Here is a 19,985-nt window from a genome sequence, read left to right as displayed (position 1 = left end):
CCCCCTCAAGATACTGGCAAAAAGAAGGTTTTAATAGAATTTGTGCACCTGCAACTTTAACAGAGTTTGATGGTACGGTTCACTCTATTCCTTACCAGATAAACATGCATAGGAAACATGCATAGGAAAAACCTAGAGTGTTTCTACAACACAGTTTGGATTCGAAGATTTGGCACTTCCCTACAAAATTCAATTTCTCATGAAAGCTTCTGGCTGTCCCTGTTTTATTGGAGGTTTAAGTCACTTTAGACTGAGCATCTCAATGCAAATCAGCAACTTGGAATACCACATGAAATATTTCTAACTAGTATGTTGGTTCATATGTATGATAAACATGAAGCCCAGGTATTTTTTTTGCAGTGTTAACAGCTTCAGCATGTGAAGAGTACTGGGCTTACATGGCTGCTCAGAACAGGAATTTAGGAATCTGTATTACAAGTAAGTTGAAAAAAAAAAACCAACCAACATCTAAGTTTGTAGTGACTAGATCTGGCAGTTCAGCAACCTGGAAGTACTACATTAGCATTTACAAGAAGTGCATACTTGTAGCACTAGTTCTTTGTAGGAGTGCCTCCTCCCAAAGCAACTTACAGTATCTTCACGTCCAATTTTTGATTTCTCAATGCTTTTTTGTAAAGCCTCTTTTTTCTGATTGCTTTCAGCAAACTGAAAAAGAAAACAAAGAACATAACCTTTTTCAGTAACACATTAAACATAGCTATAAAATGTGTATACATATTAATACATTTAAATAAAGAAGTGGATATATCCTTTTAAAATATATGTATATTTACAATTTATGTAATAAAAATAAAGACAAAATAGATATGTAAGTGCCAAAATATAAATCTGAGGGTCTGAACCACAGAGAAGAATTACAGGAAGGAACTTGGAGTCTAAGAAATTTTCACTCCCGTGGCACATAATCCTGTCATATACTGCATGTTCAGTATGGGACTAAAATCCCATTTCATACCATAATTTGGCATCTCTGTGCAAAGGACTCCATAACATGGGAGGCTTTCGATTTCATGATTTCCTCTGGTCCTTTTCCAGCTCTCCCTATTCAATGGAAGCAGTGACAAAAGCTGCAGCAGATCCACCTGCTCAGCTGCAGATACTGGTGTTCCCAAAGTCTGGTATGCCACTGGCATGGCCCCAATCCCTTTTACATGCTGATGAACAGAAGCCTCTCTTCAAAGGCATAGAAAGCTGTGGCCCCCTTTTACTGCATGGCCCTTGCACTGCTACACCTCACACAGCTCCCTTCCTTCAGACCTGGGGCAGGGGAATCTCACAAGGCTGGTGTGAATACTCCTTCCACCTCCCTGTTACATCACAAGAAATAATATGTCAAATATGTCAAAGAGAGATCTCTCTCAATTAGCCTGCCACTCATCTTGAACCAGGCCTTTCCAGTTTAGCTGGCAGTTTTCCAGAGATACTTTGGAAACTCTTATGCTGAGCAGGAGTATGACTCAACCCTCATGGACACCATATTCAGCATCAGACAAAGCACCTTGAAATATTAAATGAGATGAATGAGAATGAAAAAAAAATTCTAATAAAATATACTTTGAAATCCAGTTACTGCATTTGAAACCAACACATACGTACACAAAAAAACCCCAAAACCCCAAAAAAACCACAACACCTCCCCGTCCCAAAAAAAAAAAAACACCCCAAAAAAACCAACAGCATGCCTTCTAAATGCCCTTTGTTTTAGTTTTAAGATTCCCTGAGCACCAGTCAGGTAGCACCAGTCAGGTATATCAGACTAATTGTGAAAAGAACAGCTGTCAGAGCCCAGGTTTTAATCTGCCCTACCCCAAAATCCCCCACATGAAGCCTCCAATTCCTTTTCCAAAGCCTCCATTCCCTTTCTCGTTGAGGATCCCCCTCAGTGCAAAAGCATTCCCAGACATTTCTTGCAATCCCCAGCCTTGATAATTTAACCATATAGTTTATATCATGCAGCTCATATAAACACATTCATACAACACAAACTGAACTAATCTGGAGTTATAATCACTTCTTAATTTCTATTTAAACTGATGTTTGGTCCATACCATATTTTCAGAAATGCATATTAAAATGTAAATGCATGATAAATATCCAGCACAGTTTACTGCCAAGTCTTGGAGATCAGCCATACTAGTAAAAAGAAACTCCATACTGGTGGTCCACAAAGATTAGGACACAGCCCAGCTGCAGCTCACTGGGTTTAGTGGTTCCTTTTATAGCTTGATTTTAAAAAAATAATTACTCTGTGTTCATGCATGTGTGAGCATGCACACAGACCAGAAAGTCTTCTTTCTAAAAGCATGTTTTAGTTTTTCTCGATTTATATAGGAATTCGACTAATGGTAAGACGTAATGTGAGGAAAAACAAATCCAGCTGTTTACTTGCTGCTCTCAGTGCAAGTAACCACAGAGGTAGTGTAGGTTTCAGCATGTGGCTTGAAGTACACCAACATCTTAATTTTGGGGGGTAGTCAAAGAGTACTCCTTCCAGGCTTTCCACAAAATTCTTAAAAAGTCAGTGTGTTAGTCCCCACATGATGCCACACTAAACAGAGAAACTATACAGCTCCGAAGAGGACAAGCACTTAGGTGCAGTTTGCAGTTCACAAAGTCTAGGGAAGACAAACCCCAGAGCATGCCATTTGGCATCTCCAAACACAGGATTTTTCTGGAACAAAACTCACAGAGGAGGTAGAGAAGGAGCTTACGCAGACCCTTATACTGCAAGTGCAAAGAGGCCAACGTTCTCTGCAAGAGGGGTCATAAAGGTGTATTTTTCATATTCGTTCTCTTTTCATTTTTTCGTACTCATTAAGTTCTTAAAGAAAGTTTCCACTTTCTCTAAGATGGATGTACAGAAGGACCTCTCAAGGCAGTAAATCATAAAAGCTGGTTGCCACCTTGGAAGCACCCAATAAGGCATCTATAATTTTCTTAATCCTCTATATTCCACATAATTTAATGATGAAAGAGACATTAATGACAAACTGTGGGAGATAAAGAAATTTCTTAGATTCTGTCCTACATAACATGTAAGGTTGCCATGCCATGAGGTTAGAAGACCTTCCTTTGCCTAAAAGCAAAGATTATTTTTACACAACCTTGTTTAAGATATTGCTTTCTTCTCTCTCAGATTTTAATTTCTTGGGTGTTTTCAGATTTTTTAAATTATTTACATAACAAAAAAAATTACAAAATAAAATGACACCTCAGCTCTTTGTGTATTATTTAGAAGTCACAGTGGTTATCCCCACGACAACACACAAAAGATCTGAGAATAAGGAAAGGAATAGCAGAAGGAGGCAAGATATTTAAAAAACCCTTACATAGGACAAGGATTCAAAGGGTGAGGAACAGATGGCCAGGGTCTGTGCAAAGAATCTTTGACTACGGGAGAAGCAGAAAGGTTTGTATACAGAGGTGGGAACATAACTGAAAATAACTATAATGAAAGAAGGAGAGACAGCAAGGATAAAGATGTCAGAGGAAGGATGGACATAGTTGACACAATACTTAATTGAAAGGTAAGAGCAAATGGCAAATGACAGGTTATAAGGCATTAAAAGGGAAAAAAATGCAGAATTTGCAAACATTGTGTATGTATGATAGCATCTGGACAAATACAGTGACTTACTTTCCCACTCCCCATTTGTAAGAAAGCCTGACTGCAAAGAAGCACAGTAGTGGATGGAGTATTTCAATCCTTGGAGCAACCTTGGGGACATTTTTTAGGGGAACTGGCAAACAACTTCTCAAGGAACGTTAACCCCTCCTAGAGAAATCTTACTCCTGCCAACAGCAGTGAGACTGATCCAGTCTCCCCTCTTAAGAGAGATGTCTGGGCTGACACAAGAACCACCTTCTGCCACAAGTGTAACCGACCAGGTGCAGAAAAGAAGTACAGAGAGATTCTACTCCACTATGAAGTTTCATGTCTGTAATCTGACTGCTCTGAATCAGCACATGATTAAGCAAGATGAAAGAAAGCTACAAAAATATCATCTAGGGGAAAGCTGTTCAAAGAAGGAGAGGAGACTAAATAATTAAAAATTAAGATGTAAAAAATGTTCTCCACAAGACCATTTTCATGTTTTCAAATCACAGTGGGAGCCTGCAAGTACACAGTTTAATGAAGAATGTAGCTAGCATCTATAAAACAGGAGAGTTGGAGAACAATTTCTTTAATTTTACAGATGAATGTGATCAATTAAATGACCACTGGCTTATCTTAGACATTAATTCAATACAAAGTCCCCCAAAGGGATGATTTTTCCTACTCTTCAAAGATCTCATAATGTTTAGCTGTACAATTGTGCAGCAGTTTGGGTGCACAAAGTGCTATGTGCTGATGACAACCATCAGTTCCATCACAGAATTTGGGGTCTGGTTTGTATCAAAGAACACAGATTAGACATACACACATAATTTATTATATAGTATGGACACATTTATACCAGGGTTCCACTTCAGGAAGCCAGTGATGTACATTTGGAAGAGGAACATTTAACCCCCAATGAACAACAGCAGCAGGGTTCAGTTTCATTCCTTCCCAAAACCTGCCTGATAGACTTTTATTCTAGAACAAAAAACTACTTTTTCTTTTTCCAGAAGTTTTTGTTGGTCCCATGCCTTCTGGTTCCCTGTTCTTAACCACTCTAACCACCAGTATCCCACCAAACATGTAGCTTGTCTCACCAGCATATTAAAATATCTACAAACCTAGTCAGAGCCGTGCAAACCCAGCCCCTGAGTATGTTCATGGGCAAGAATCAAGCCAAGGTCTCACATGCTAACCACCAAGAGTGCTCACAGCTGGTAGCTCAGTATCATTATGGTCTGAAAGAGAAATATTATATGTTTGGTTTTCTTTCGGCCAAACACTCAACCAAAAATGGTATTAAAAACTACTGCTATTGTGAGCACCACTCACTGTGGCATTACAGAAGAACTAAAGACATCCATTTTTTAATTACCTCTAACTTGCAAAGTTATTTGCTTTTGGTTTGAAGCTCACTGTGCTTTGTTTCAGGCTAAAGGCAAGGTTAGTTTGCTTTTGGCTTAAACAAAAGCAGTTCAAGAAGCTTAGGGTAACATTTGCAGCAGATAGGTGTAGTCCTTTTCTTTGTGAAAACTAGCTCACTACGGAAAAACTTAAGTGGAATTGACAGAAGGCATGGAGAGAAAGTACTTCAAAGCATTCCTCTAGATTTTGAAGAAAGATAACAAAAAACTGAAACCAAAAAACAGACTAATAATATATAGAGAAGAAAAATGCAAAGATTAACAGTGAAAGAACAATCTGAAAATATTGAAAACAGACCTGTTGTGTTAAAAGAAAGGCACAGAACATTACCAAAACTAACCACTTAGCAATCACTGTTGACTAAAACTTAAAGAGGAAGCAAAATCCTAAAGGGCAGCACACTGAAGTGCAGAACTGCTTTCTAAAGTATTACACTAAGCAAGCATACAGCTACTTCTTTTACGTACGCAGTCACAAATCCGTAATTCCCAGGGTTTCCAAATACACATAAGCAAACTTTGCAGTCAGCTAATTATGGTCACAGCAGAGTGGAGAGCACTCCTGTGACCTGCAGTACTGTCGCTTCTGCTCTGACCTCAGTCTGTCACTTATCACTCATGAAATGCCATTTCCCCATATAACCCACCCAGTGAACTGAACCACAGTAGGAGCAGCCACCAGGTCCACTAAGACCTCAGTCAGGGATGTGACAAACTCTTGGTGAGGCACAAACAGCAAACATGCACTAACTACATAAATACAATTAAGACCTACTTTTTTCTTTTAACATTTCTGAAATGAAGAGAATGCAGCATGCAAGGTCTTACCCTGAGTCACTCCAAGTCATTTTAGCAATATGAAGTAGGGATTTGTGTTTGGTGGGACCTAGAGCAACTAGGAGGATGCAATAGTTCAGCAAATAGGAGGTCAACCAACACACCATTCCTTGTGGGATCCTCTACTACCTGTGACAGGAAGTTATTGTCAGTGCTTTCCAGGAACCTCCTGGACTGCTTGTGCATTGCTGTACAGCATTTCCAGCAGATGTCAGGGTACTTAGAAGTTCCCTACAAGAAACAGGGCCTGTGACTGAGACTTGCTTCCAGTTGCCTGTAGAAGGCCTCATTCACTTCCTCCCCTGGATCAGGCAGCCTGTGGCACACACCCACAGCAGTGGTGTGGTCTCTTTCTACTCTGCCCTTTTATCCTGACTTGCTCATCATGCTCATCAAGACAGAGCTCAATTCATTCCCATTCAACTCATAACACATTATATTTGCTGTTCAAAATTAAAGGATGGTGCACTGCTTTTTTTAAGTAAATAACACCAGCTCCAAAACATCAGACTACTAATCCTGCCAATGTGCAATTTCTGTCTTTTTAAAGAGATAACAAGTCGGTATTTTTCAGTTTAGCACTGTAATATGTCAGTGATGAAAGAAAAGTATCAGATACTCATGCTAAGTGAGTGAAGATTTTTTTCAGGGGACTTAAATATATGATTCTCCACACAACTGTTTGACAAAGCACAACAAAGACTCTCAAAAAATAATAGTTCTGAAGTTAGATCTCTGCATTCATAAGCAGTATATATGTTTTGCTAGAGTATTCATCTAGGTAATACCGATTTACTTGCCCCTCTCACAAACACAACTCATTTTGCATTTCAATATTAAATTTACACCTACAATCCTGATTTACTTAAAATGCTAAGAGATGAGAACAAGATGAAATATCATACAGTAAATCAGGCATGGCTCTTTTCTCAGGCCATGTTGAATATGAGATGAGTCCCCTTTTTTGGCAAACAAAATAAAACATGTAGGGTATTCAGAAAAAACAAATGAGAAATCCCCCCTTCACGGGAACCTTCACCCATCCACGTACAAACCTGATGTTGTCATCTGCAGTTATTTTGAAGATAATACTTACAGCAAATTCCTCTACTTTTAAAAGCACTTTAATTCAATTATTTTTCATCTTTTTAGATTTGCCATAATAATTAAGTTAATTTAGAGAAAATGTCTTGCCATGAGCTTTTGTTTTTGCTTCATTCATTTGCAGCCCCATTTGATAAGTACTGGTTACGCAAGAAAAAAATAACTGCTCCAGGCCAACCGCCTTAAAAGACAAAAGGTGAAAGAAACAGTTGTGCAGGCTGAATGAAAGAACTGCATTTCTGTGGCTGCTTTCAGAGTTGGCATAATTGGCACGACCTGAGGGACAGATGGCTGTCTACTCAGATACAAATATCAAGTATGCCCCAATCAACCTCAAAAATCCCTAAACCAACAAAAAACCAGCTGAAACGCCTCATTCAACACTCTTTCACAAATGCAAGCAATCTAATAAGGAAAGCTGAAAGAACTTCAAAAACCATTCACATGACTGACAGAAATACAGAAACTTTTCATACCTGGATATGAACAATATGCTTGTTACTGCACATTAATACATTTAGTAAACTTACAAAGTCCAAGGTGGTGGTTAACAGGTCTGTTCAAGGCAGAAAGAATATGGAAAGATATTTTCTCTTGGAAAAAAAGGGAGAATGAAGAAAAGTTTAAATTTTTCCCTAAAGGGCTTTTAAAGATTGCTATCATCCTAAGCAGCTGGACCATACACTGACAATGCCTCCAGGGACTAAGTAGAGACAGACCCAAGTTAAAACACAATATTCATCCAATATTCCCTGAGTTCACATTCTGCTTAAAGACTTTAAAAACCAAATCAAACTTCATTCCACAGACTTTTAGAAATGCCCAAATTCTACACTGAGATATTACCAGTAAAATAAAAAGCCTCAGTAAGATACATCTATCAAATTTCAGAGTTTTGACAGCAGTCTTACATATTCACTCTTTATGCCAATTTCGTCATTTTTAAGTAATGCTTAGAAAGAAAACCAAGTCATCTCCAATTCCTGATACAAAGAAGAGTCTTTAATGGAACTACTATGTGTATAAAAAAATGAGCTGTTAGGCTGTGACAAGAAAGACCTTTTCCTCTAAAATTTCCCTGCATCAAAGTAACATATTTTGGATTTATACTCTGGGGGGTTTTTTGTTGTTATTTGTGGGTTTTGTTTGTTTGCTTTTAATTTTATTCCTTTCAGAAGAGGAAAATTCTGTGAAGATAGACTTCTCTAACTGGTTGCTGGTGGTTTATTTCTGCATGCATGCTGATTTTCTAAAATCAAATATGCTGTACTAAGATTACAAGATTTTAAGGTGAAAGTCAAAGTTCAAATTAAATAGGATTACAATTCACTGTCTCCATCAAATCCAGCTTTGAAAGTAGTATTGCCTCTGCCCTATCACCAGGCTGGAAGCTCCTGCTCTTACAGTAGACGCAAACTTCCGGAAAGCACAGAACATCTAAGCTTTTAAAGTTTCTTAGGATACTGGGTTTCTGCTGATCTGCTGAAGTGTCACTCCCACCTGCCATACTGACTGTGGGGCAGTTGGAGACATCCAGGGATGTGTCTCTGCCACATCTGACTGGGCTTCTGCAGTTAGAGCCCTGTTTTTACTCCAAGTTTCTTTTCATTTCCAATTAACAATTTCACTGCAATGTCAGGAATGGAGCCAGCAGCCAGAATGCAAACCTCTTCAAAAAAGGTAAACTGTGTGATGGTATTACGTAAAAAATTCAGTGTCAGAGAAAACAGTTTGAAAAAAAACTGGTGGTTTTCCTGCATTGTAGCAGAATGAATATATAATATAAACTCCCAAGGGACAGTAATAATATATCCTCTTCCTTCAAACCTACATTAAAATCTTTAGAGTTATTAAAGACAGTTTTTATAAAAAAAATTGCTCTTAAATCATGCCAATTTTACCTCATGCTCATCAAGAAGGGAGGAAATGAAAACCTACATTTCACAGTTGCCATCAAGCTAGTTACATATTAACAGCAAGTAAAAGGAAAAGCATGAATTTCAACTAATGAACGCCAAATTATCAAGTTGCTTAATTCCAACAGAAGCTTCCAGAGCACTGTATTTTTAGAACTCTGCCACGACAGCAGTAACTAAGCATACTCTCCAGGGCTTTGTAGCATGCCATAAAACATAATTCCAGAAAGCTCTAATAAATTACAGCATTAGAAGTCTTCTCTGCCGGAAATTTTAGGACTTACTAAATGCAGAATCATTTTAAGACATCACCATTTTTCAAGTGCAAGATGCAGATGTAACAAAAGCCATGGACTATTCAAATAAAATTTTACTAGCATTTTCCAGGAGACTAATAGAAGGAATAAGCCTTACAGAATCAACAAACAAACCGGCACAGACATAATCAACATATTCACAATGTTTAAATTATGCAAATTCTCTGCTTCTTGCCCTTACTGATACAGCTCCCTCTGGATAGGGAAGCTAGTCATACACCAGCTTTGCAGTAGGCCATTTCCTTATGAGTCTAGTCCTTTAGTTTAAATGAAATGTACAGGTCAGTAAAAGCCAGAAGGCTGAAGACAGGGAGGGGTCACTACTTGCCTCTGTTGGGAGGAGAAAAGGAAGCAAACTGATGGCTTTCCCAAGCTACTGCACTACAGTGCTCATAGTACTGTCCATTGTTACACTAACAAACACATCGTTGAAGTGATTAGTATTTCAGGTCTCTGTATGTTCAAAATACTGTATTATGCTGTGGCAATCCTCTAAAACCTTACATTTTGAGCATATATGCCTGTCATACTGAATGCCAGACACCCTTCAATGCCACCAAGGACCAGTAAAATTGCTTCTGCCTCCCTTAAGGCCTGCAGTGTCAGTACTAAAGCTGCACTGTGCAAATCTAGCTGAGATGCCCCCATTCACACTAGCTATGGCAGGCAATGGGCTGGGGAGATGGGACACTCCTTATGGTTTCTGAGGGTTGTAGTTTGCAGACTCATCAGCCTCTGTCTGGAAAACACCTCATTGCTTCTTGTTACTTCAATTAACACTTAGTTCAAGCTACTGCAAGGCAAAATGCAACCAAGCATTAATTCACTTTACATAAAACAGACAGCACAGTTGCAAGTGTTTTGCTCAAGACACAGATGGAAGAATGAAAGAAAATCTGAGTGTTTATACTAAGGCTATGTCATAAAGATTTCTCTTTTCCTCACTCACAATTATTACACCAAGAATAAACATCTTCTTTTGCTCAACTATAACTGATCATAGGTAATGCAAACCTTCTGACTCCAACAGCCGGGAAAATATTAATAAAGAATAAAATCACATTATTTTCCATTTCTTAGAGAAGGAAGAAAACCAAGACTCAACTACCCTGTTAGTAAAGCTTCCACAGTTCTCTTGACAGGTGAGGTTGCTTTTAAAATTTCTCCATTTATAAACAATGTTAAAACAGTGTTTCTCAGTCCACACCCTCGCTCTAGTTTCACCATCTCACAGCTGCTCCCAGTCTAACCACATGCAACTTCCACACACAAACAAACCAAATGTGTATATAAACCCATCTAACCAAAATGCAGCTTCCAATATATTTCACTTTTTCAGTGGTCCACTTCACAAATGCATCAACATACACAAGAACTGAAGAATAAGCATCTGGCAGAAGGCATACATCTTTAGGAGCAACCATGCCAGTGTAAAACCAATCACTACAAAATCCATAGGGACCTACTTAGCAGCTCTCGTTCTGTGAGCTATTGGAGAAAACAGTTAAAGCAGATGCTACACAAACTAAAGATATTTGCTCTCCTTGCTTTTCAGAAAAACAGGAAGAGGTCCAAGCAGTAACTCTGGGTTAGAGGGCACCAGCAAGATCCTAATCCTAATTAGGTCAACACAAGATCTGCCATTTATATAAAAAGTCAGGGATTAGTGCCCCTCTCCAAACACCTGTCTCCACAAAAGCAAGCCGAAAGATGGGTCAGGGAGGGAAGCTGTCAAAAGAAACTTCAGCATTGTTTTTAATTGCCATATCTCTGCACACTGATGATGGTGTAATAAATACTTCCTGAAAAAATTCTAGGGTATACAGAACGCCTGTGAAGTGCAGCTTTAAACATCCGGACAAAACTGGCTTGGTCTTCATTATGAATACTGAGTCCAACTTATTTGCTTCTGGATCCCTAAAGTGGGGTGTGGCTTAACAAGCACTAAAAATCTGAAACAAAAAAATTGCTTCAAGAACAGCTCCTAAACTAGCCTCCCACACTCACAAGTTCTGGAAGATGCAGAATGCTATGAGCAACCTGGCTATAACTACTAATGTAATCAGGTAAAAGGTCCTGAATGTAGCAGGCCCAGCTTGTCAAACATAAGCCTCAGTGCTGTGAATAGGGGAATTTGCATCATGAAGAAGCCTGTTCTGTTCCTCCACATTATTTTCAAATGACAGTTCAGCATTTGGGATCAGTCCTTTCCCTTGACTATTTATCCATGCCCTCAGGAAACAAAGACAATGCCTCCTGGTAAAAAGCCTTAATTGCAGCATGAACTGAACTGCTGGATTTTTAAAGATGCTTTAAGTAAGGCAGCCTGATTCTGGCTTTTAACTGCTGAACAAAGAGACCGACTCATGTAGTTAGCAATCAATATGGACAAGACACAGAGAGAAAACACATCTCTCAGCATGCCACAAGCTCTGTATGGGAATGATCAAAGAAAAGCAACATGCAACAGAAATGGTACAATAGCTGACTTTTTTCCTCTGCTTTATATGTTCTGACAAGAAGTTTTGTGATAGTCAGTGACTAGATTTAGAAGCCCATAAGAAAATCTGTATGTGTGCACATCAAGAAGAATACAAACACCAAAAGAGCTAATTTGAACTCACAGACAGAACCTGTTATCATCTTGTAAAAACGTTCAGAGAGCTTTTCATTGAAAATGCCACCTTTCCACTGTGTCAACAGAGAAGTTATTTTCAGCTAGAGAAAATGCTTTTCCCTGAAATGCTGAAACATTTCCAGTCTCATTAGAAAAGCAAGATAATGAAGAGAAGTACTTTGAAAGACTCATAGCATCGTCTAAATAGAGCTCTTATACCAATAAGCCCATATGTCAGGAGCAGGGCTTGGCTTGGAAATAAAGTTCTGGTAATAAAATTGTTCCTTTCAACTGGAACAGTTTGATATTGTAGAATTGTTCATATCAGAATAGTATATTTCTACATAGAAACAACCATAAAATAACATTACAAATAAATAACTACATGCCTATTACGCTTTCACAATAATAGACGTGTTTGTAAGTGAAAGTACATGTAAAGCAGTACAGCATATTTGTGTAGATAATTCCTGGATACCTACCGTGGAACACATTAGGCAGATTCTCCAAGACATTCCAAGAAGATATTCGTCAGGGTATGCCAGAGACCTGCTTGACCAATTATGTTTAAAATTCATGATGGGACTAGGCCCAAAGGCAAAGTCAACAAATATCAACTCCTTCATTCAGCTACTTGGTTATATTGTGGAGCATGAGCAACAACAAAGAGGACCCAAGAGCAAATAATTTGCATTCAAAAAAACAAACCAGAGAGTTTGGTGAACAAAGCAAGAGTTTTGGAGCATATTTGTTCACTTGCTCAGTTGGCAGTTTATGTGTGGCAGAGTAAATAGCCTGGTCTAAAACTTGTGTGAATATACTAATAAGTGGAGTAATTTTACTAGGAAGTTCAGTTCCAAGTCAGTACAGAGTTTAACTAATCTGTTTCAGACAAATGAAACTTGACTGGAGTAAGAATCAGAGCATTGTTACTACCAGTCTATAAAAATTAATTTAAGTCCAGTAGTGCCAGATTAAGTCCGTGCCTGAAAACAGTACAACCATAATCAGCTAAATCAAACCTCTTTTTCAATTCAAGCTGGGGAAAAAAAGCATTTTTCCTTTTTATTATTTTGATGTAGTTGTATAAATATAAAGAAATAGCTGAAGTTGACAACTCTGTACATAAGACAGCAATGACATCAGAGCTATGCCTGAAGAAAATAATTTCTGTAAAAATGTTCAGATGCTACCAGCAATTTTGTATTGATTCAAATGATTCTTTGATGAAAGAAAATCATGCTAAATAATTACGGGAGAAGTTGGCAGTGCTGTAGTACAATCCCACCACATGGGCTCATAAAGCTCGTTTGTTGATCTTGTTATCATACACTCCCATCGCAAATGAACTGATGAATGGATGCTTTCCCACTCCCATTAGAAGAAGCAAGAAAGGCAGTTCCTAAAAAGTAGGAAAGAACCAAATCAATAGAACAGCAACATTGCAACAAAAGATGTCCTGCTCTTCTGCAGAGGAGCCTCTCCCCTGTCCTGGTGAGGCCTCACCAGGAGCGCTGGCCAGGAGCCCAGTCCTGGGCTCCCCAGTTCAAGAAAGGCAAGCAGCTACTGGAGAGGGACCAGCGAAGGGCTATGGATATGAGGAGGCCACTGGAGCATCTCTCTTGTGAGGAAAGGCTGAGGGAGCTGGGCCTGTGCAGCCTGAAGGGAAGATGACTTTACAGAAGAAAGGGGGGTGGATCAATATCAATACCTTAAGAGCAGGTGTCCAGAGGATAGAGCCAGACTCTTTACAGTGGTGCCCAGCAACAGACAAGGGGCAACCGGCACAAACACAAAGGTCTACCTAAGTAAGAGAAAACACTTTTTTCCTTTGAGGGTGACAGAGCACTTGGAACACACTGCCCAGGGAGGTCATCATCTCATTCTCTGGAGATACTCCACATGCACCTGGATGTGACCATGTGCAACCTGCTCCGGATCTGCTTTAGCAGGGAATTGGACCAGATCTCCAGAGGTCCTTTCCAACCCCAACCATTCCTTGGTTTTGTGATTCATGACCAGTTTGCTCTTTTCTCCTGCTAAGTGCAGTATGGGATTACAGAAATGCTCACAATTTAAGCCACCAATAAAAGCAGAGGGGAAACACCATGGCCTAAGTAGAAACCATTGCCCCATTTACTCAGGTTATGCATTTCGGCCATCATGACTTCTAGATTACCACATGATGGTCTACATTACATAAAAGACACAAAAACATGCTACCTAAACATTTTGAGTCCTTAAATGATTGAGTCCTAAATGATTTTGAGTCCTTAGCATCACAACTAACATGCTTTCAGCAGCACGTAGACAAAAAGTCTTCTCGAGCTCCAAGAACCTCTGAAGTTTTCCTGACATGACAGTAAGATAATGAGAACATCCAACCATGTGTGACAGATAACTCCTATAGTAAAATCTGTCTGTGTACATGAGAGATACAAACAAGGATGACAAGGGGGTAGAACAAAAAGCAGACCCATTCAGATAAGTAAGTATTTTTCATAAATTAGATTTACCTGAGACTCCAGCTCCTCCAATTTACGCTTCCTGGCATGAAGAGCTTTACTTGGAAAAGCCCAGAAGTAATTGGAAGTTCCAATTCTATCAGTGTCCACCATGCCATCATCAACAAGGCTTTGGAGAATGTCTTTCACTGACATTGAGGCTAATAATAGCAAAAATATAAAATTAGAACTGCATAGGATCTAAACTATGGAGAATTATGAATATCACAAACCACCATTTACAATCATCTGTGTGAGTATTTTCCTCTAATGTCAGATAGCTGGAAGATTTAATGAGGACACCATGCCTGAACCTTCACTTGAAGGGATGAATCTCTTGGAAACCAGCAGTTTGCTCCTAAACACTGCTATTCTGCACATCTGCTACCAGATGTTTGCAAAATATTGCTCATGAATATTGCACAAAATACATGCATATTGCACTACAATACCATAACAAGCCCATGAGAGGTACCTGAGAAGTTGTCTTGCAATCTTAATTCAAAAATGGATTAACTTGTTTAAGTGTCTTGACTGGGAGTGTAATTACATTTCATTTTTTAATGCTTAACAAAGTATTTCATAGCAGCAGAGGCACTAAAGCCATCTGTCTACAGACTCAGGAAGCACAGATTCTGATTTTAATTATATTCACTTCAAATACAGATAATCATTTATACTCAAAAGGATCAACATTGCTGAACATAACTGACCATTTCCTTGCAAACCCGTGGTGTAATTCACCATTTAAAAAAATTATACCTGTTCAACAAAGCTAAGTAGTTATGTTATCCTCAGGTGCTGCAGATATAAAGACTTTAGAGCTCATTTATGAGTTTTGGTAAATGATGTTCAATTTCAAGACTACAGAGGATTACATATCTTTTGGAAGGTATAGGCTGGATGCCAGGATGGGGCATTTCCATAGGTTAGTCATTTTTTTCTTATCAGAGTAACTGGGACTTGGGTTGTGTGGCTAAATGCCTTCATATGCAGAGACAGCATGAATTTGGACTATTCAAAGGTGTTAATGGTTTTAGAAACTCTAAACTCAAATTTACTGCAAATTACAATTAAACATATGTATTGACAAACCAATCAAGACAGCACCACATTTCTTCAGAAGCCCATTAATGCCTCTGTTAGCTGCTGACACAACTGAAAAACTCTGCTTTGTGATATTCACAGCTGCAGTTCTCTCAGTAAGTTCATTTACTTTTGCATTGCCACCAAGACATGCTAGTCAAGGACAGTGGCAACTACACAAACATGCTTTTCTCTCCCTTTTGTAAATGAGCATAGAAGGAAAAAAAAGGAAATACAAAATAATCCAAGACCTAATCCTAAACCAATGGATCTCATCAGGAAGGCTCTTACTGAAAAGACAAACCCATTTACAGCTGTCCAGCCATTTTTGGAAGGGAAAAGCTCAACAGCACACTGCCCATGTATATTTGAACTAGCATTTATAAACATTTGTGACATTACAGGCAGATATTTAATACCTGAGTGCACATAATGACTTCATACACTGAAAATCATTGCAAGTCAGGCAGCTCAGAGCCTAAGCTCCCATCCCATGTCACTTTAAACACCACAGCCCTGCCATTGACCAGTCTCCCATTCTAGCTGTATTTTCTGTTATTAAAATCACAAACCTAAAATTGTAGCCAGGAAAATTTATACTGTAGGACCTGTTCCAAAAATGATTACTTGCTCAAGAGAAATAACTTTTGTAAACACTTACTAATCCCTTTTTCTTTTGGGGCAATCTTCTCTAGATCCTTCAACTGGAAGACATCTTTCTGTGTACAATATGAAAGACACTTTAGTTCCAAATGACAGCATCATCTAAGCCTGAGTGTTTTTTACACTAAATCAAAGCCAACAAAAGCAAGTAGGAAATATACTGTATGTTTTAGTTTTGCTAGGGCAATAGCCTGCTTATCCCTCAACAGAATTGGAACCTTCTGAAAATTAAATATACTATTATTGTAACAAGCCCTGCTCTTTCCTTTGGTGCTCTGAAGTCACCGTATTTTGTCTCAGGTTAGACTCTAAAGCCTTTAAGGCACACAGAGCCCAGGTTAGACTATCAGCACAGATGCACCACATTGCTGAAGTACTCAAGTGTCACAGTATTTTTTCTGAAAGGTAAACTATGTTGGATTACATATGCCACCAATAAAACTGTAGCTCAGCTTTTGGGTCTCCAGGTTTCTTCTCCCCAGGGACCCTTTCCAACTGCTCTTGGTTTTTCTAATGCCCAGATTTCTTCCTCTTCCCATAAAATGCAGTGAGATACTTTGTAATTTCCTCCTGTCCCCTCTTAGCGTAACAGACTCAAAACGAGAAGATGTACACAGGTAGCACATGAAGAATTTAACACCACCTATGGATCTTCATGCCTTGGCTCCACCTGGGGAGGAATGAAGTTTTGCCCCTGTAATTTACACCCTGATAGCAAAGGGCATCAGTGAAATGCATGCCAGGATACAGAGTTCTGCTACATCTACAGTTAAGCTCCTTTTAGGACCTGTTTTCCCACCAATGTAAATGCAGGACAATTACAAGTTACTTACTGTCTCAAAAAAGATCTCCATCATGCGAGCTCTCTTCTCCTCAACGCTCAGACCTTTTTTCTTGGACTAGAACAGGGGAAAAAAAGCAAAAAACCCAAACCATTTTAATAATTAGCATCTGCTCAGAATTCAAATCTATTTATCTACAAGTTATATTTGTCATCCCTTAAAATACCTTAACACTAATCCCAGACTTTCAGATAAGATACTTCTTTGCAAATAATCACCACACCAAGCTCATCTATTAAATGGAGGGACCTACCTCTAAGTTCAGAGCCAGCCCTTCATATAACCCAACCCTACTCTAGCCTCAATGTTTCTTGACACATGCCAATCTCAAAATATGTATTTATACCAAACTCACACAAATGTTTAATAACCCTTAAAAAGATAAGGATTACCTTATGTTCGTTTTTTGTTGGTTTTTTTGGGTTTTTTTAAGAACTGCTTTATATCTTGTGATGCACAGACAGCAGTGTGAGTTGTAGGCCATTTAGGTTTTTTTAAGGAGATAAAGAGCATGTTGCTCTTCAAAGGTCCTAACCAACTTTATATTTTCAAGGTCACATTTTTAAAACCGTGCTGCTTTTATTCTTTTCTCTGTGGTTCTGTGACCAAGCGTTAAATAACTTGGGTTGAACTACAAGCAGAAGGCAGAGATGGCTATTCACAAACTGCTACCAGCAATACAAAAGTGAGAAATAGTTTTCTCTGATCACTTTCAGAGATGCTATTTTGATATGCTTCTTATGAAATTAGGATATAAAATATTTCACAGAGAACTGGAGTTTTATTAATAGCATTTAGCATAGTCCTCAACAACCGAAAAGCAGCAGCCATAATGTGAATATTTCTCCTTGCCCTAGTCTCTGCTTCACAGATTCTGTGCAACTACAAAAAAGGGAATATGGGATAGAAAGGGTGAAATAGGATGTTGGCAGAAAAAGGTCTCGTTAAAAAAAAAAAAAGGCATATTTTTGCCCTTAATTTAATGGAAGTGGGTAGTCTAATGCCCAGATGCTTGGAGAAAGATATGGTTATGTTTCCAAGTTTCCAACAGAAAGGAGTCAACACCATTTTTACTTTAACAACTGCTCCTTAAAAAAGAACACGATCAGGCAGCACACAATAGTTAAAACATGCACCAAGAGCAAAATGGCCAGATTGATTTAATTTCAAAAAACAAATGTAAAAGCTAGCTATGCAGCTACAAAAACACAGAGAGAGGAACAGAAGCAATTCAATATTATATTTAACAAAAAGCACCATTACTATTTTCTTGGGTGTCATCTCTTCTGTTTCAGCCAGCGATGCCCTAGGTCAGCACTGCTGGCACTGCTGTCTCCTGCCATGTCCGTACATTGCAGGATTAAAACCTGGAGCTGCTACATGCATGCAAGTAGGAGAATGAACAGAAAGCAGATGGATTTAGCTTCCATGTCCTGCTTGCCCCAAGAGCCCTGACACCATCAGCAGTAACAGGAGCAGGACATGGAACGATGTGGCGTTTCTGGAAACACGTGCTTGTAGCTACACCCCTCGGGCGCCAAGTTTCACACCACCACCCCAGCAAACAGAGCAAAGCAACGAAGCCTAGAGCTCTCTAGATGAAGGTTATTAACTTCCACGTTAATTTCTCCCTCCTACCTCACTGGCAGGCGTTCCCCACCACAAACAGTAACCACACCAGGCGCATCCATTTCGCTGCCGCTCACGCTACCGCAGGCAGAGGCAAGAACGCGGTGCTGTGAGCGCACTCTGCACACCTGCCATTCCCACCTCCCAGAGCCTGGGCCTGCCCACGCCTGGGCCCGTGTCTCGGGGGAAGCAGCGGGCACCGTGCCCACCTCGAGCCACAGCCACGGGGCTAGGCTGCTCCTGCAGGTGCAGGCTCATTTCCATCGCCCTTCAGCAAACCAAAGGCACGGCCCCCGCCCTGCTGCCGCTGCGCCCCCCGAAGCGGCACCGTGGGGCCTCCCCGGGGCGGGAGCGCCGCTCCCCTCAGAGCCGCCGGGACGGAGGGACGGCGAGGCGCGGGCGTTCGTCACCGCCACCACCCGGCCGCAGCCCTGGCTCCCTCTGCAGCTCCGGAGCCTCAGCGGCCGCCCGGGAAGCAGAGCGGGAAGAGGAGCTGAGGGCAGCCGCGCTTACCATGTCGCGGGCGGGCGGCGCGGTTTGATTCCGGCGCCACCGGGCGGGAAGAGGCTGGCGGAGGCCGCGTGCGCAGCGCCGCCTGCCGCCCAGCGCCGCCTGCCGCCCAGCGCCCGCCCCTCGCCCCTCACAGCCCTCAGCGCGCCGGCGGCAGCGGGCTGCACAGCGCACGGCGTTTGCGGCCAGTGCGAGCACGGCGTGGCTTTTGTTTTTGTGGTGGTTTGGGTTTGTTTTCTTTACCAGCCGGGTGGCGCCCGGGAATAAAAATGAGGGGGGAAAAAAGAACACCTTAACTGTGGTCGAAGACGACAACTGGCCTGTCAGAGGAGCCACGGGGCGTGGAGAAATAAAGCCCTCGCTGCCCGCGGAGCAAAGGGCCTGGGCACATCTGGTGTTGCTCGAAACAGTTGTTCATTGCGATGGCTGTTCTAGCGGCTTTAATTACTGACAGCTTGTTTTAATTATTACTTGTGCTGTAAATCACTTTGCTTCAGCTACAGCAATTCTGGGAAATTGCTTTGCAACAGCAGTGGGTTCATATCTGCCATACTAAATCTAGAGTTTAAATTCAAGCAAATGAAAAGGCACAAGCTGGGATGCTCAGGGAGTTCCTGTGAAGATTTTCTACGCCTTTTGCAAGATGACTCCTTCCCTGAAAGCTGGTTCTTTTCCATGCAGCCCATCATCCCATTCCTCATTTTGCACACCAGTGTATTGCTGAAAATGAAATGCAAATTAGAAAATACATTTTTAAGACAAAGCTTTTTGTTCTACCGTTCTCTCATGTGCATCACACTTCCAGCTTGCTAAGTCAGGATGAAATCTGTTGGTACGCCTCCTCATCTGCTGTGAGGGCTCATATTCTGTCTCCCTGCTTTCCATTTCCCTTGGCCAGCCCTCAAAGGGAGTAT

At 40.3% G+C, this 19,985-nt stretch overlaps 1 protein-coding gene across 1 annotated transcript in view; it reads right to left on the bottom strand.

Moving 5' to 3' along the window:
• Positions 1 to 19,985, bottom strand: part of MND1 (meiotic nuclear divisions 1) — a 39,355-nt gene that overhangs the window by 19,023 nt on the left and 347 nt on the right. The window contains exons 2-7 of the mRNA XM_085059866.1: positions 19,075 to 19,452; positions 18,571 to 18,639; positions 16,924 to 16,989; positions 16,089 to 16,146; positions 14,354 to 14,502; positions 592 to 666 (exon numbers count right to left, since the gene is read on the bottom strand). Of these exons, the coding sequence (XP_084915992.1) occupies positions 592 to 666; positions 14,354 to 14,502; positions 16,089 to 16,146; positions 16,924 to 16,989; positions 18,571 to 18,639; positions 19,075 to 19,452 (795 nt within the window). The remainder of the gene's footprint in view (positions 1 to 591; positions 667 to 14,353; positions 14,503 to 16,088; positions 16,147 to 16,923; positions 16,990 to 18,570; positions 18,640 to 19,074; positions 19,453 to 19,985) is intronic.

This window comes from Lichenostomus cassidix, chromosome 4 (genome assembly GCF_008360975.1).
Source record: "Lichenostomus cassidix isolate B80296 chromosome 4, HeHo_3.0, whole genome shotgun sequence".
NCBI lineage: Eukaryota > Metazoa > Chordata > Aves > Passeriformes > Meliphagidae > Lichenostomus > Lichenostomus cassidix.
This window is presented reverse-complemented; position numbering and strand designations above follow the sequence as displayed.